The sequence below is a fragment of the Anabrus simplex genome, chromosome 5, assembly GCF_040414725.1.
Source record: "Anabrus simplex isolate iqAnaSimp1 chromosome 5, ASM4041472v1, whole genome shotgun sequence".
Lineage (NCBI taxonomy): Eukaryota > Metazoa > Arthropoda > Insecta > Orthoptera > Tettigoniidae > Anabrus > Anabrus simplex.
Genome location: NC_090269.1, coordinates 330,041,073 through 330,057,531, shown reverse-complemented (window position 1 = coordinate 330,057,531; position 16,459 = coordinate 330,041,073). Strand labels below are relative to the sequence as shown.

The window sequence follows — 16,459 nt, the reverse complement described above, 5'->3', positions numbered from 1 at the left end:
AGTGGCTCAGGCGACAGTGCGCGACAGCCTCTCACCGCTAGGTTCCATGGTTCAAATCCCGGTCACTCCATGTGAGATTTGTGCTGGATAAAGTGGAGGCGGGACAGATTTTCCTGTGGATACCCTAGTTTCCCCTGTCATATTTCATTCCAGCAACACTCTCCAATATCATTTCATTTCATCTGTCATTCATTAATAATTGCCCCAGACGAGTGCGACATGCTTTGGCAGCCAGCACAATTCCCATCCTCACCACTAGATGGGGGCTTCATTCATTCCATTCCTGACCTGGTCGAATGACTGGAAACAAGCTGTGGATTATAATTTTCATAGTGTTATGATCAAATGACTACTTTTTTTCCTGGATTGGGATTAAAGTTTTCCAAGTATGACACCAGTTAGGGATAACTTCGAGTGGTGATTGAAGATGACCAGATTCTATTCTCCCTGTCAGTAAAGATTACAGTATTTGTTGTCTTATGGAGTTTAGATGATAGATCATCCCAAAATATTAGAATAGGGAACAGAACATCTAGCACTCAAATCCAGAAAGGAAGAAAAAAAAGATAAGTGTTGGGATGAGTTCACTACCAAATTGCAGGAAGATCGTGGGTGAAACAAGAAGCTGCTATGTAATGGAGTGAAATGTAGATGAAATGAACATGGCAGCATCCTTACCCTGATGAAGACAGACGAGGATCAAAGAAGAAAAGAAAAACTACTGTAAAACATCTTTTACATATTTTGTAATGTGTTTTTTTATGCTTACTCATTTTTTCCTGAGATTCCAGCAAAATTTGTGTCCTTCCTATGTTAATTTACTTCGGATATATATTTTTCATTTTTTATACTTATGCAATCATATCCTAGAGATATAACTTACTAGAACATCATTTATTCGTTTAAGTATTAATTTTGATTTATGCTGGCGTTTGCTGCAAAACCATGATTATGTTAGAACACAAATATTAGCCTGAGACTAATTTGACGCCAAGAGGGTGAGCAGCAATCTTGAAGATATTTGTGAAATCTGTTCACGACCTACTTTCCACTCATGTACAGTATTAATGTCAACACTTATGCATATTAAGTTTCATGTTATTATGGTACCGAGCGAGTTGGTTGTGTGGTTAGTGGCGTGCAGCTGTGAACTTGCATTTGGGAGATTGTGGGTTTGAATCCCACTGTCGGCAGCCCTGAAGATGTTTTTCTGTGGTTTCCCATTTTCACACCAGGCAAATGCTGGGGCTGAACCCCAATTAAGGCCACAGCCACTTCCTTCCTAGCCCTTTCCTGACCCATTATCACCATAAGACCTATCTGTATTGGTACAACGTTAAAAAAAAAAAAAAAAAAAAAAAAAAAAGATGAAGTTACTAACATTTAATTTTCCTTGTGAAAGGGGCCTTCAGAATTGGCATTTACAATGACGGTGCAAACATACTAACCAATAAAGAAAGAGAATAAGTGAAGATGTGCGCTGGTTTATGCTCTATAGCTGCCAGCTGATTTAAAATAGCTGCTTGTGGCTAAATAGGAAATAGGTTATGTGCATACCTCCTACCTTAACATGATTCTGATAAATTGTGTGTGCAACTACGAACAGTATGTGAACAGTTCCAGTATATTACATAGCATCTTGTTTTTTATGTTTGCTTTACATTTATGTTTAATTTTCATTGTGAATGGATGCTGTAAGGGTGTTCATGATTATACTGTACGCAAGTGGAAAGGAGATCATTTGAAGGAACTGACATCCTGACACATTTTGAGCTGACAAGACAAGTCCTTATTTTTAAATTTAATGCCTGACCATTGGGCGAACTGTGGTTTGGAATATGAGATAGCATTGTTATGCACAGATAGGTGGAACAGAAAAGCTACCTCGTTTAACAGTAAGAAAATTTGCAAAGCTGCAGTTTAAAGATCAGTTGAGAGTAATTGATGCAAAAATGGGTGCAAAAGGTAGTAAGATTCTCCTGTTCATGGAGAGATATATGCAATTTGCTTTACGTTGCACCGACAGATAGGTCTTATGGCGATGATGGGACAGGAACAGCCTAGGAATGGGAAGGAAGCGGCCGTGGCCTTAATTAAGGTACAGCCCCAGCATTTTCCTGGTGTGAAAATGCAAAACTACGGAAAACCATCTTTAACCATCAATAACACTTGTGTGCGGCGGAGCGTTGTCCTGTTGAAAGATGACCTTTTTCCTTGCCAAACCAGGCCTTGATTCGCGTATCTTTTCCTGTAGTTGGTCTAGGAGGTTTGCATAGTATTGCCCCGTAATTGTTTGGCCAGTAGGAAGATAATCTATCTGCAGAATGCCTTTTGCATCCCAGAAAACTGAGGCCATGACCTTTCCAGCCGAACGCACTGCCTTTGCTTTCTTTGGTGGTGGTGGTGAATCAGCATGTTTCCACTGCTTTGACTGCTGTTTTGTCTGTGGGGTATAGTAGTGGACCCAAGTTTCATCTGTAGACACAAACCGGTGCAAAAAATCTTGTTGATTGCACTGAAAACGGACCAGACTTTGTTCAGACATTTCCAATCTGGTGCGTTTATTGTCCAATGTCAATGTCCAATGTCCAATATCCCATCTTGCGGATAATTTTTTCATACCCAATTCTTCAGTTAAAATATAATATACCCATTCAGAAGACATCCCTACAGCTTCAGCAATCTCCCGCACTTTCAGTCAACTATCCTCCATGACCATTTCATGCACTTTCGCGATAAATTCTGGGGTCGTAACACTTTTTGGCCGTCCACTACGCGGATCATCATCCAAGCTCTCCCGACCAAATTTAAACTCGCTGATCCACTTGGCAACAGTTGAAAATGAAGCAGCAGTCCCCCCCCAGTGTGTTCTGAAAGTTGGCATGAATTTCCTTTGCTTTCATACCTTTCTTTACAAAGTATTTAATTACTGCTCGAATCTCAGTTTTTTCCATTGTTGTTTTGGGAACAACAACAAAGAGTCGTCACTACCATACTCCTGCAGCTAGAGCACTGATGCGCCACGTGTTCACTCACAAAAGGTGTGTGATTATTGCGCGGGAACCTCGTTGCTCTAGCACTGACATCTAGCGGTGATTCCGAGAACTTTTCAAACCGTCCTCGTACACAAATACTGTAGTCAAATATATTGTCCTTTCTTTGATGTAAATCTTGTTTCAATACGGAACCTAAATATGAAATTCTTAACGTTAAATGTAGTCAAATATATCTTGTCATTAGGAGAGAGATAATCCACCTGATTAGTCACTCTTAATCAGTTCAGTGAACGATATTTTTGAAATCTGTATCAGTGCAAGCAGGGTTTGAGTTATGGCTCAAAATTTAAATTGTTAACCATTAGGCAGGCCTTTTTTTTCTTTTTTTTTAATCACTAATGCAAGTCCCTTCATAGAATCATTGGTAAGTCAGTTTCCTTCCTTGGCCCACTGTGCTTGTATTAGAGAAAAGAGACTTTCAACACTGGCAATGTGGCTTGGTATTGGGAAAAGGAATTGAGCCCTCTTCACAATCTTTGCATGCTGTTCTTCACTTCTGTAGAGTTTAATATCGTCACATTATTTTTCTTGGCTTGACTCTGTTATCTCATTATATGAAGTAACAAATTTCTTCAAATTGAAAAATTGGTCATAACATTCACTGTCATCAATTTGGACACCTCACTTCATCAAAAATTGTATAAATTTTGCAATGCTTTCCCAAGAGTGTTCTGTTTCTGTAAGATGAAGCCATTTGAAATAGAACAATGAACAACGGTAATAGGTTCCATCCAAATATTCAGTTAGTCTAGGTAGCCTACATACAGTATTTTTATATTGCGCTAAAATCTTTTCACTTCCTGTGCGTAACAATCATTTTCCATTATTTTAAAAATGTCTGCTTTTACTGGGTCTTTCCTAAAGGAGATTATGTAATGATTACATCAGTAAGAGAACTGTCTTCCTTTTCTGGTCTGCTAACATGTGAATGTCCGGCTCCATGGCTAAATAGTTAGCATGCTGGCCTTTGGTCTCAAGGGCCCTGGGTTCACTTCCCGGCAGGGTCAGGAATTTTAACCATCATTGGATAATTTCGCTGGTGCGGGGGCTGGGTGTATGTGTCGTCTTCGTCATCATTTCATCACGATGCGCAGGTTGCCTATGGGAGTCAAATCAAAAGACCTGCACCTGGCGAGCTGAACATGTCCTCTGATACTCCTGTCACTAAAAACCATACATCATTTCATTACATATGAATGGAATACACTAATAAATTAGAGACTGTGGATGTCACAAATAGATATTGCTGAGTGGGTCTTCAAAGAAGTTCTTATTATAGCTGGTGGTCTGGTTTGGGTAAAAGGAATGTCTTCAGGGATGGATACATTTGTATTAATCTCTGAACAGCAGAGTACACAGGCAGCTATTGAGATTTGCTCTTTAAATTTGTAGGTATTTTATGTCTAGAAAGTGACTGAACTTCTTGTGCAATTCAGTTGCACTGGATAAATTGGAAAGTAATTCTATATTTTCACTATCAGTATTTAAATGCCATTGTCAAGCAACTCTGTGCTGTGCTGGATGCAGTTATTAAGGATTTGTGCAGGACAGCCCATTCCAAGCAGTGATTGGTTAACCATCCTCTTCAAGTTAACAAACTCATTATTATCACTGCCTCTTGCGAGCCCCATAAACCTTAATATTACAATTCAAACAAACTTTCAAACTTTTAGTTCGTGTTACATACATTTAGTACATGTTAAAGAGATGTTAAGTACAGAACAAAAATGGCCAACTGGACACCACTGGGATCCGAACCCACAACCTCCCGATTTTGCGTCTGTTGCTCTACAATTGAACTATGGTGGCCTAGGTCATCCTTGTTCTGTTGGAAAGGATCTAAGCTACAGGTTCTAACCGGCACCACCCTCTAGGATCCCGGTTACATCCTAGTGGTGATGAGGTTAATAACCTTACCCACCAGCTGAGGTAAAAAAAGGAAGAAGAGAGAGAAAGAGAGAGAGAGAGAGAGAGAGAGGCACAGCCTGGTGTGAAGGTTGCTATTGTGCCCGCCCCCAATGGGTAGATAAAGCGAACACAAGAGAGATCAAGGGGCAAAATTAAAACAAGTCACAGTACATCAAAAATAAAGGATAAAAACAACACCAGCCAACAACATGATACTAAAATTACCCAAAAGGAAAAATAGAGACACTTACCCAAAACGTAGAGGAAAAGCGGCTTAAGGCCCGTGGACACTCAAACAAAGAAATAGTTGCAGTGCCGCACCAAATGTGGTAAATGAAAACCAACTTTTAGTGATATGAAAGAAAACTTTAATCGAAATTAAAATGAGAGGTAACAGTTCAAAAGATAATATCTGCAGGAAATCTAGGTTCATCATTAAGGGAGAAGATTAAAGTCAGATAATAACTTGAACCAGGTGTTAAAGAAAGTAAATACTCGTTTAACAGTAATTGGATTAACTTGCAAGAACTTGATATGTTTGGTTAATAAATAGCCAACAAGGCACCTTTAAATAAGAAAATGTAGACTTCATTTAACAAATAATAAAGGAACTAATCCGTAAATATCAACAAGGAAAAACAACAGTGACCTCCATACCTCAAACAAGATAAGTAAAATATTGATTTAATTGTGATCGATCACGCGTTAAAGAGAAAAACAAATACCATACTTAGTAAACAATCAGTAGTTCCATGACCTTTAGGCCGGTTGCCTTTTAACTTTACCACAATTCATTCCAATTTCTACCAAGGGCAATTTCCAAGGTCACACGAAAATAAAGGTAGAAGCTACACATTTCGCCCAGACAAAGTACGAGGCGAAACCACAAAGAGGTTGGCCGAAATTAATCACTTTATATGAAAGAAAAGCCAACGATACCAGGCAACAAAAATATTTCATTCAAGAAAAACACATGAACCAACAACAATCCCCATTAAAAACAAAACTGCCCACAACAATTACCCAAACACGCGTTGCCATAGTAACGAAAAGCGAAGCACAGTCTACAAATAAGAAGGAAAACAAACGGTTTTAAAATAAAATATCACAGAAATCCCAGAAACAACGCAATAAAACAAAGTAAGGAGAAATAAATCCCAGAAGGCAAGGAACCCGAAGGAAAGCTAACCCCGCTACCTTGGAAACAGCGCCTTGGTTCACACCTTAAGGTACAATCAAAGTGCAAAAAAACCTTTTCTTAATTTTAAGATAAACATACTAATTTCTTTCACCGTGCGAACTGCATTCTAAAATGATTAATTGCCGAAACCGTTTCCTATGGTTCACAGACGCACACGATATCCCGCACAAATTTTGAAGAGGAAGCCTTAATCCCAATTATTATTATTATTATTATTATTATTATTATTATTATTACTATTATCTTGAAGTGCTCCGAAACACATTAATCTTCTTGCTTTCCCAGAATTACTTTAATCCAAAACAGTTACATACCTTTGAGTCCAGAAAAATTGAGAAGTTCAAACCTGGCCATTGTTATTGAAGAGCGGCAACCACGAGGCCGTGAACTAAGGTTGTTCACCAAGGATCCTGGAGAATTATCGTAGCAAAAACGTAGTCCAATAAAACAGTAGGAGGCCAACAACTAATGCAATAAGGGATTATCCCTCTTAAGTACGATTTTAGGGGGTTTTAGCACAACCACCCGCCGTATAGCGGAACACACACATTCACGTCCATCCATGGCGGCTGCAGAACGCCAACTCCTCTCGGAAGTAGTCGCGGACCGTCCGCATTAGACTCGCCTGGCACCACTCGCGCACGCGCAGTAGGCACAGACGCGGTACCCAGAACAGCAGCGCAATGGCATACTGTCCTCAGAAAAATATATTGGCAAAAGCCGATTGCCACAGAATTTCCAGATGGCAGCGCACACACGCCAGTTCGAAAAGGATATGGGGGGAGTCTCAAACTACTTAATACTGTCTCAAGGTCCGGCACTACTGCCATCACACTGTAGAGCAACCGACTCGAAATTGGGAGGTTGTGGGTTCGGATCCCACTGGTGTCCGGTTGGCCATTTTTGTTCTGTATTTAACATCTCTTCAACACGTACTAAATGTACGTAAAACGACCTAATAGGTTGAAAGTTGGTTTTGATTACAATGGGGTCGTGAAAATTCAATATTCCTTAATATTGCAGTTATCACCCCCTGAAAGCAATACATTTATTCTGAAGAATGAGTGTTAGAAATAGGCTAGACTACTTTCATATTACCATAGTTAGTAGCATCTGTAAAACACCAATAAAGGATCCGTCTGCTACAGCTTTGATTATAATTTCTATTGATTGCAGAGTAAGAACAGAATTTAAAAATGCTTCTGCCTTTGTACAACTTTTCGATATTGAGCTGCAAATTTTTAATTTGGATATATCTGTTTTAATAATCGAGGAGCACAGTCCATGGACAACTTTTGTGATATAAAATTGTTAATCAATTTCCCTGTTGAACTTTAACACACCTCATATGTTTTTCTGTTTTGATGTGTTGTTGCAAGACTCTCACTCCATGCTGGGCAACAAAAATGTAAGTGGCTGGGTTGAATACCCTACATTCAGCCTTCCCCCTTGGCAAAAACAAGTGCGTTTTTCCCTTTGGTTGTCATTAAATGAGCACTTCCTCATAGTACAGAAAATCTGAAATAAAGAAGGGCCTAACTTTTTGAATAGTATAGTTTTCTGATGTAATATTTTAGAGAGGCTACATAACCTAAAAATTCAACATGATTTTTAGAATATTTAATGACTTACTTGATAAGCTTACTGATGTTTACAATTAACAAACTGAAGGGTGTATCTGGATGAGCAGCATTGACATTTTTAACAATCACATACATGGAAACACATTTCTCTCACTTCACCTACTCTAATTCTCTGAATTTCTGAATTTTACACAGTTTATAGAGGATAAATTTGAAGATTGTAAGGTGACAGGAGTGGTTTTCATCGATTTATCAACAGCATATGGCTCTGTCATCCATTAGCTACCACTGGTTAAGGTCTACAATCTACCCAGTGATATCAAGTAGCAGATATTTAATAAAAATGAAGCTGTTAAAGCTTATTACTTGCAATGATATCAAGCTAACAATTCCTCCCCCCCATTCTTCTCCAGAATTGTAGGTTTTTTTGTAGACTTTCAAGGGCAGTGCGTCAATTAAGAATGCACAAGAACACCTTTCCCCAAGAAAGTGTGTTGTCCCCAACTCTGTTCTACATACATACAAACAACCCATAGCCCCCAGCTGTAGGAGTTTACTGTATGGTGCTGATCTCACTTTGGCCACACAGAGCACAGGCTCTGAAACAATGGAGAAAAGTCTAATACCCTTGAAAGTCTATCAAGTTACTACAGCGCAAACCAGCTTAGACCAAATCCCTCTAAGACACAAGTGTGCACCTTCCATCTGAGAAACAGGGAAGCCCATTGAAGGTTGAAGATGAGTTGTCAAGTGTTGAACTAAACCATGTGGCACTCCAGAATACAGACCTTGACAGATCTCTCACATTCAAATAACACTGCATGAACTGCAAGTTGCAAGTTTTCTCCGGGAACAACCTGCTGCGAAATCTACATACCGCAGACTATCCGAACTTCAGCATTAGCATTGTGCTATTCTACTGCAGAGTACACCTGTCCTGTCTGGTACATTTCATATCACAACTGACATGTGGATATAGCGCTCAGTGACACTTGCAAATTAGTAACAGGCTGTCTAAAGTCTACTCCAGCTTAATGGCTTTATCCTCTTACAAGAGCAGCACCACCCTCTATCCAATGGGAAGCAGCAGCAAACGAGGAAAGAATGAAAGTGAAACACGAGAGAACCAACCTGTCGTATGGACATAACCGCCTGTGCAAAGATGCAAATCTGGGAACATCAAAGGAACTCAAGCTCACTGGACAAAAAATTATTCACCCTAGTGCGCATGCACAGATGGATCGTTAAGCCTGTACAGCTAGCGCAGCGAATGAGTCCCATGCTCAACCGCACGTACACTGCCTCTACGTGAGGATAAGGCGGTAGCGATCAGTGAGGCATTGATGTTTCAAGCAGACAGTGTACGTCAACATGGGTAGATGTAAAGATGTGACAGAGTGGCAGGAAGGGGGCAGTCGTATTTGGCTGTGCCCTTGGTCATACAGTGCGTGAAGTTGCTGAATTTGTTAGTGTTTCATAGCAGACTGTTCAATGTGTCTACCAGCAGTGGTGTATTACACGTGGTCACGAAACACGTCATCTGATGGCCAAGCAGGCATCAATTTTTGATAATGAGACAAAATCTCTTAGTGCATTGGCACTGCCGGTGGCTGCAGTTAGCCTACGCAGTGGCCTCCACGCACTAGCCAGCGTATTGGTAGGTGTGCTAGGTACCAACTGAGCAGCCTACCCTAGCACATGAGGGCGAAACGCTGGCAACCAAGAATGAGTTAGCTGGAAAATTTGTAATGTCCAATAACGGACCATTTATATTGGTATTATCAGAATTGTGGTCGGAAAAAGATCCTGGCTGAGAGGGACCGGAGACGCGTTTCACAGCTTGTGAATCAAAATTGCTTCCAAACCCAAGAGGAATTGCTGCAGTCAGTGAATGAAGGTCCATTCCAACCTATCAGCAGGAGAACATTGTGACGGGAAGTGCATGCAATGAACATTTGTAGTCGGTTACCTCGCAAGAGGCAATTGCTCACACAGGCACATAAAGCTGCGTGTTCTCAATTGGCTAGAAATCATCCAATGTGGACAGTAGTTGACTGGCAGAATGAAATGTTGTCTGACGAATCACATTTTTGCCTGTATTCCAATGGCGCACATCGTTGAGTGCACCAAGGGCCAAATGAAACATTTCATCAGGGATGTGTGCAAGGTCAGGTTCAAGCCGGAGATGAGTCTGTGATGTTGTGGGGGTGTTTTTTGTACCATGGATTGGGCCCGCTCACTAAGATGACCACTAACATGAACTAGCATGTTTGTTTAAACATTCTGGATGATAAATGTTGCCTTTCAGTTAACATCTGCATCATGAGTATGCTATTGATACCCCGATTTTTCAAGATGACGACAGCAAAGTTCATCGGGGTGGACGCATATGTGACTCATTTTATTAACAGTCCCCCATCCTATTACATCTCGATTGGCCTGCAAAATCACCTGACTTGACCCCCATTGAAAATCTGTGGGACATGTTGGAACAGCGGGTGAAACGCCAGCATCAGCATCCCCGCAATTTGGTGAAATTGTGCGATCAAATCGTCGGCGAGAGGCTTAATCTGGATGTGACGTACCTGCACAACCTTGTGGACTCACTTCCTAACCGAATCCAGGCGGTTATCAAATCCAGAGTCTGAGTTACACGGTATTAAATGGTGCTTGTAATTATTTCTCCAGGGGTGACTAATTTTTTGTCTGGTGAGCTTACAATCCCAGTTGAAAAGAGCTGGCTGCAACTGTGGACAGCAAACAGCTGCCTGTCCTCTGGTTGGAAAGAAGTAGCTGAATGTTTACCTCCTGGCTATGATGAGGGATAGTTGGTATGAGAGTCTTTGAACAAGCTGACGTTAGGAGTTGGCATGTCCAAGAAGAACTTGGAAAGATGGAGCTACATTAAAGATGGTAATGTCGAATTTGATTACAGAGATGAGCAGACTGTCGGCACATGCTTCAGTAATACCAATTTAAATGGTCCGTTATTGGACATTATAAATTTTCCAGCTAACTCATTCTTGGTTGCCTGCGTTTCGCCCTCGTGTGCTAAGTTAGGCTCGTCAGTTGGGACTTAGCACACCAGTGTCAGCTGTGTTCAATTTCATGCATGGAAGATATCCTTGATGAAGCCTCAAAGAATGAGCTTGATGTGGCTGGGTTCTGGTCAAAAATAATATAATTTTTTCAGAATTGTTGCAATTGTTGTTTTTCAGAATTATGTCTGCACTTCTGTAATAATAGTATGAAAAATGTAGACATTGGAGGATTTCCAAAAATGTGTATGGATGTCTGTTTCTATTTATCACAAAAGCAAACGTATTCTCATAAATGCTGACATAATGGTAAACCAAACTCCCTTTCTTCACACAGTAGTATCCTTGTAGCTTGATTTCACTTAATCTTCCTTGGGTCTTCCCGGTCAATTTTTTCTTTGTCCTCAGTAAGCTTTCATGTTTCATCAGATGACACTTGTTAAGACTAATTTTTTTTTAAAGATCTTTATTCTTGATGTGGAAAGTGTAAGATAGGAAGAAAGCCAGATAAACAAAGAAAAGATAGAAGAAAACATCATCTCTCTTTTGTTCCTGACATTTATATATAGTTATCCATAGCATTCATTTTCTCATTCTGGGTTTGTGTTCCTAGTCTTCTACCACATGTATAAACCTTGTTTATTTTGATGTTTATCCTTATCCTTACTTAATGTTGCGTCCTATCTCCAAAGTGACGTGATATATTGTCCTTGTTTTATGTTTCTATCCTTATACCTAGCTTTCAGGTCATTCATGGAGATAGAAAAATGAAAAGCAACACCTAACAGGATAAAGACAATCATGTACAACACAGAGGGAGCAATAAATAAAGAGGCAAAGACAAACATGAAAACACAAAGGGACTGCTGTATTCAAGTAAATAGGCTCTCTTTTAATAAGTCCCATTTTTCTTCATCCATTTCTTCTCAGTCTTTGGTGAGCTCATTTATGCATACCAGCTTCATCAGGAAGGCCACGAACCTGCTACGCTGGCGTAGCAGGGGGAGAGGTGATACTCCCAGGTGGCGGATAGGGTGGTCCTAATCGGCTTGCCGGCGGACTTGAGGGAAATAAAATACCTCTCATGGACCAAACACACACCCCCTGTGGGTGGGGGAGGCAGACGAATTCGCCCACGGTATCCCCTGCCTGTCGTAAGAGGCAACTAAAAGGGGTGACCAAGGGATGATCCAATTAGAACCATGAAACTACCTGTAATTAGTACCATCATGCAGGGAACACCATGGATTGCATTTACCTGCGTGTAGTACCACCTTTTTAGGTACGCAAAAGGTTTGTGATTAGTAGCGACAGTGTGTGAATCAGGAGGTGGGTCCTACAGTACCTGTGATTCGTACCCCTATATGAGCGACACCACGTTCTGCCTTACCTGTGCTCAGTTTCCACCATGTGAGGAATTCTACGGAATAGTACGAGTCCCTGTGGTTAGTCCAGTTATGTGAGGAATGCCATAGGTTTGCGTTGCCTGCAAATAGCGCCGCAATGTGCGAAACGCCATAGATCTGTGTTACATGTGCGCATTACACTACCTGTAAATAGTACTGTGGAATACCGTGAGTCTCCGCTACTTTTGACTAGTACCGCAACATTACACACAGCATGGTTCTAATTTTCTAGCGATAAATACCATTATGAGGGGCTAATGACCTGGATTTTGGACCCGTTTCGACTATAAGCATAATCGATTCAGCATCGTGCTTTAGAAGCAGTCCTTTGGTCAGTAATACTATTGTTTTGTGCCAGCTTCTGTGCATGTGAGGCACTGTGGGTTGGATCCACTGATCGTTTTAAATTCATATCCATCTATTTATTCTTCGTACTCGTGCTTTGAATTCTGGTCAGTGGAGGATTTTGGACTTTTAAGTTGTCATTTCGTCTCATTTCGTACCATTAGGGGCCGATGACCTCGATGTTAGGCCCCTTAAACAACAAACATCAGTCAAACATCAGGAAGGCAGGCTTTTACACTCCCAGATTTTATTTAATTCTTCACTCATATGTATCCTTTCCATTACTTGTAGGAAGCAGGGAGTAAGAGCCCTAAAAAAAAAAAAAAAGTGGTTCTGATTGTTCGTTCGTTTTGTTTGTTCCAGTAATGGTCAGAAGAAAAATGTGATCCGCTTCCTGTGGCTGCTGTTTGTCCTAGCCATGGTTTTTGTAGCACTGTCCCGACTCTATGTTGCCACTCATTTTCCACACCAGTGTTTTCTGGGCTTCTTCTGTGGTAAGTCAGAAGAACATTGCAGATCTCTGGAAGTTTCTGCTTCAGGGAATGAATTGGAATGCTTTCATCCTCTGGTAACATAATTTTGGAAATATTTGTTGGTCTGTAACTTGCTGATGGTTGGTATGTATGAGGAAGTACAGTAATTTGCTTATTTGTATAAATTGCAGAGCCTATAGTGTTGCAAAAATCTCCATAGTGAATAAATATGCTGGATACCATTGAGAGCAAGATCTTATACTTACATTGTCACAAAGTATGGACATTCAACATTCATTCGTAATTCGTACCATTTTCAGATCTATCCATGAACATCAGTTCTGAGTCTCGAAACAAGCAATGGAAAGGAACAAACCAATGTCAAATCAGGTCATATAGAGGGAAATAGGAATATGAAAAGGAACATATATAGGATAAACACAATGACTGATCATTGTGGAAAGAGGGAGTAATAGATAAAGGAACCAAGGACTAACATGAAAACACAACAGTCTCCACATCTTTATACATTGCTGTCTTCAGATCAATAGAACTAACCCCATGGCATTACAGCCCTGAAGGGCCTTGGCCTCCCAAGTGACCGCTGCTCAGTCCGAAGGCCTGCAGACTACGAGGTGTTGTGGGGTCAGCATGACAAATCCTCTCGGCCGTTATTCTTGGCTTTGTAGACCAGGGCAGTTACCTCACTGTCAGATAGCTCCTCAATTCTAATCACGTAGACTGAGTGGACCTCGAACCAGCCCTCAGATCCAGGTAAAAATCCCTGACCTGGCCGGGAATCGAACTCAGGGCCTCCGGGTAAGAGGCAGGCACGCTACCCCTACACCACGATAGGCTTTCTCCTAATTGATTTCCGCCCTCTCCTCACTGCAAGCAGCCAGTCAAGAGATGAGTCAAGAGCGCATTGGTCAGCCCTTTGTCATCACTACTAACATCGCTACTTTAATTTTCCTATCTTTTCATAAATGATATGAATCTCAAAACAGGTGACCAGAGCTCTGGAAATATCTCAGACAGACAAGAGTATCTATGTCATATTATTTCCACTCACAATAGAAGTATAGTAACATGGTAGGGGTCTAGATAGGGTATCTATAGCTACTTTCAATTCTTACATTTTTATTACATATCCCAGCTCTCCATGAAGCTCTTGGCCAGTTTCTTTTATATTCTTTTATATTTTCTGATGGTAAGTGTTTAAACACATTTATAACATGATTATTGCAGTTTTTCATGTATCTTCACAGCATAAAATAAACTGCTTTATTGACAAGTGTCAAATGTCTGGAATAATGTGGCTCTGTCCACCATTTTAATGTGTGGCCTTGGGTGAAGCAAGTCAGCCTGGTTCCACCTGTGGACATCACCAAGCTGCGGTCCCGTCCTCTCTCTACTGCAGGCAACCAGTCAAGAGTGCATTGGTCAGCCCTTTGTCACCACTACTAACATTGCTGCATTATCTCTGTGCAGACATCCCTGATAGCATGAGAGGAACCAAGATCTTTCTGATTCCAGTGATTGCCAGGCGTTTCTACTTCCGCGAAGTATGTGGAAGTTCTGGCCTCCCTATACAAGGCAGGCCGAATGAGCTTGAGATGGTTCAGTGTGGGCTCAGTTGGAGAGCGATTGAGAGCGAGGAGTGCTACAGTCATGGATTGAGTAAAGTGCTGAGTGTTGACTGATGGAACAGTGCAGCTGAGTAACTTGGGATAGAGTGTGAAGACTGCCATTAGCGTCCGAACTCTGTACCACGTACATATTTGTGAGACTGTGTACATGTGCGTAAACTGTGAAGTGTGCTGCTGCTGTTGTGGCATAGAAACTGCCCTGGGTCCAAGTGACAGTTTCAGAAGTGACCGTAGTGTAATTGTTTTAGCTCGTAAATAACTGAATAACTTGTATTGACTGAACTGTGATGAGAGAGAGAACAAACTAAAGTGATTATGTGACTGTAATTGTCTTTCAGCAACTACCATCTTTCTCGAGCTGCAATGCAGAGAAAAAAAAGTACAGTACTGTGAACCCAGCAGTGCCAACTCTGCCATTAATGGCTGTTATGAACAGTGTAACATCCAGTGCAGTTCCCTATGACACTCTATTTCCTTGAACATAATTCTGAGAAAGTGTCTTCCTTCCTCTGATTTAAAATTACCAGAGGATATGAATTTGTCAATAAAGAGATTCAAATAACCCTAGGGTGGATGGGATGCTATAGTTCTGTAAGTCATCTTCACTTAAAATACGTGACAATGTGGTAGTCCTTTAAGAAATGCACTTTGAGATATGATTGTTCATTATGAATGGGGTAAAGATCTACTGATGGCCTTCTTGAACTTTGAAAAAGCATATGATCGTGTGTGTAGAAACAAGGAAAAGTATATGATCGTGTGTGCAGAAACAAGGAATGGGAAGCTTTAAAGAAAACAGGTGTCGAGAAGCAGTCAATAAAAAGCATATGATCGTGTGTGCAGAAACATGGTATGGAAAGCCTTAAAGAAAACAGGTGTCGATAAACAGACAATAGAAAGAGCGTGGGAGATGTACCATGGAAGTGTTAGTTGTGTGAAAGTAGGAGGAGAGAGAAAACAGACTGATTTGCTCTTCATTGCTGTAATGAATGAGATTATGACAAAAGTGGCAAGGATAATTGGGGAAGGAAAAATGAAGGTGATTTTTGCAGATGACCTGTTAGTCTGGGGAGAAAAGGAAGAGGATATCCATGAACAGTTAGATGCATGGGAAAATGATATGGAACAATACAGAATGAAATTTAATGCCAAAAAGAGCAAGATAGTGATCACGCTAGAAAGAAGGAGAGACCTGTGAGAGGGATAATGATTGGAGGGGAACAGCTTAGGAAGGTAGAGAGTTTTTTCAAGTACCTGAGAAGTATCATAGAAGAAAGTGGAAGAAATGATCAGGAAATAATCAAACGTGGAAGACCTGTTCTGACGTATGCAGCAGAAACTTGGATAATGAGGCAGAGAGCTGTGATTAGGATACAGGCAAGTGAAATGAAATTTCTGAGAAGCAGGATAGAAGTGACAAGAATGGATAAGATGAGAAATGAAAAGGTTTGAGATACAGTAAAAGAAGAGCCACTACAGAACAGGATAGAGGCATCTAGACTTAAATGGTATGGACACATGAAGAGAATGACAGAAGAAAGGATACCCAGGAGGATGCATGAAATGGAGACAACAGGAAAATGATCAAGAGGAAGACCAAGAGACCAGTGGATAAAAGGAGTGGAAGAGTGTGTGCAGAGAAGAGGAGAGGACTAGACAAGAGTGAAGAGGGAAAAGTGGTGGAAGACGAGAAGAGATGGAGGGGCTTATTCCAAGCAGACCTGGCCAACAGCTGGAAACTGCATATTGTTATTATTATTGTTATTGTTATTATTATTGTTATTGTTATTATTATTATTA

General features: G+C 40.7%; 1 protein-coding gene across 1 annotated transcript in view; it reads left to right on the top strand.

Moving 5' to 3' along the window:
- Positions 1 to 16,459, top strand: part of G6P (Glucose-6-Phosphatase) — a 90,356-nt gene that overhangs the window by 44,625 nt on the left and 29,272 nt on the right. Inside the window, exon 4 of the mRNA XM_067148574.2 lies at positions 12,901 to 13,031. Coding sequence (XP_067004675.2) covers positions 12,901 to 13,031 — 131 coding nt within the window. The remainder of the gene's footprint in view (positions 1 to 12,900; positions 13,032 to 16,459) is intronic.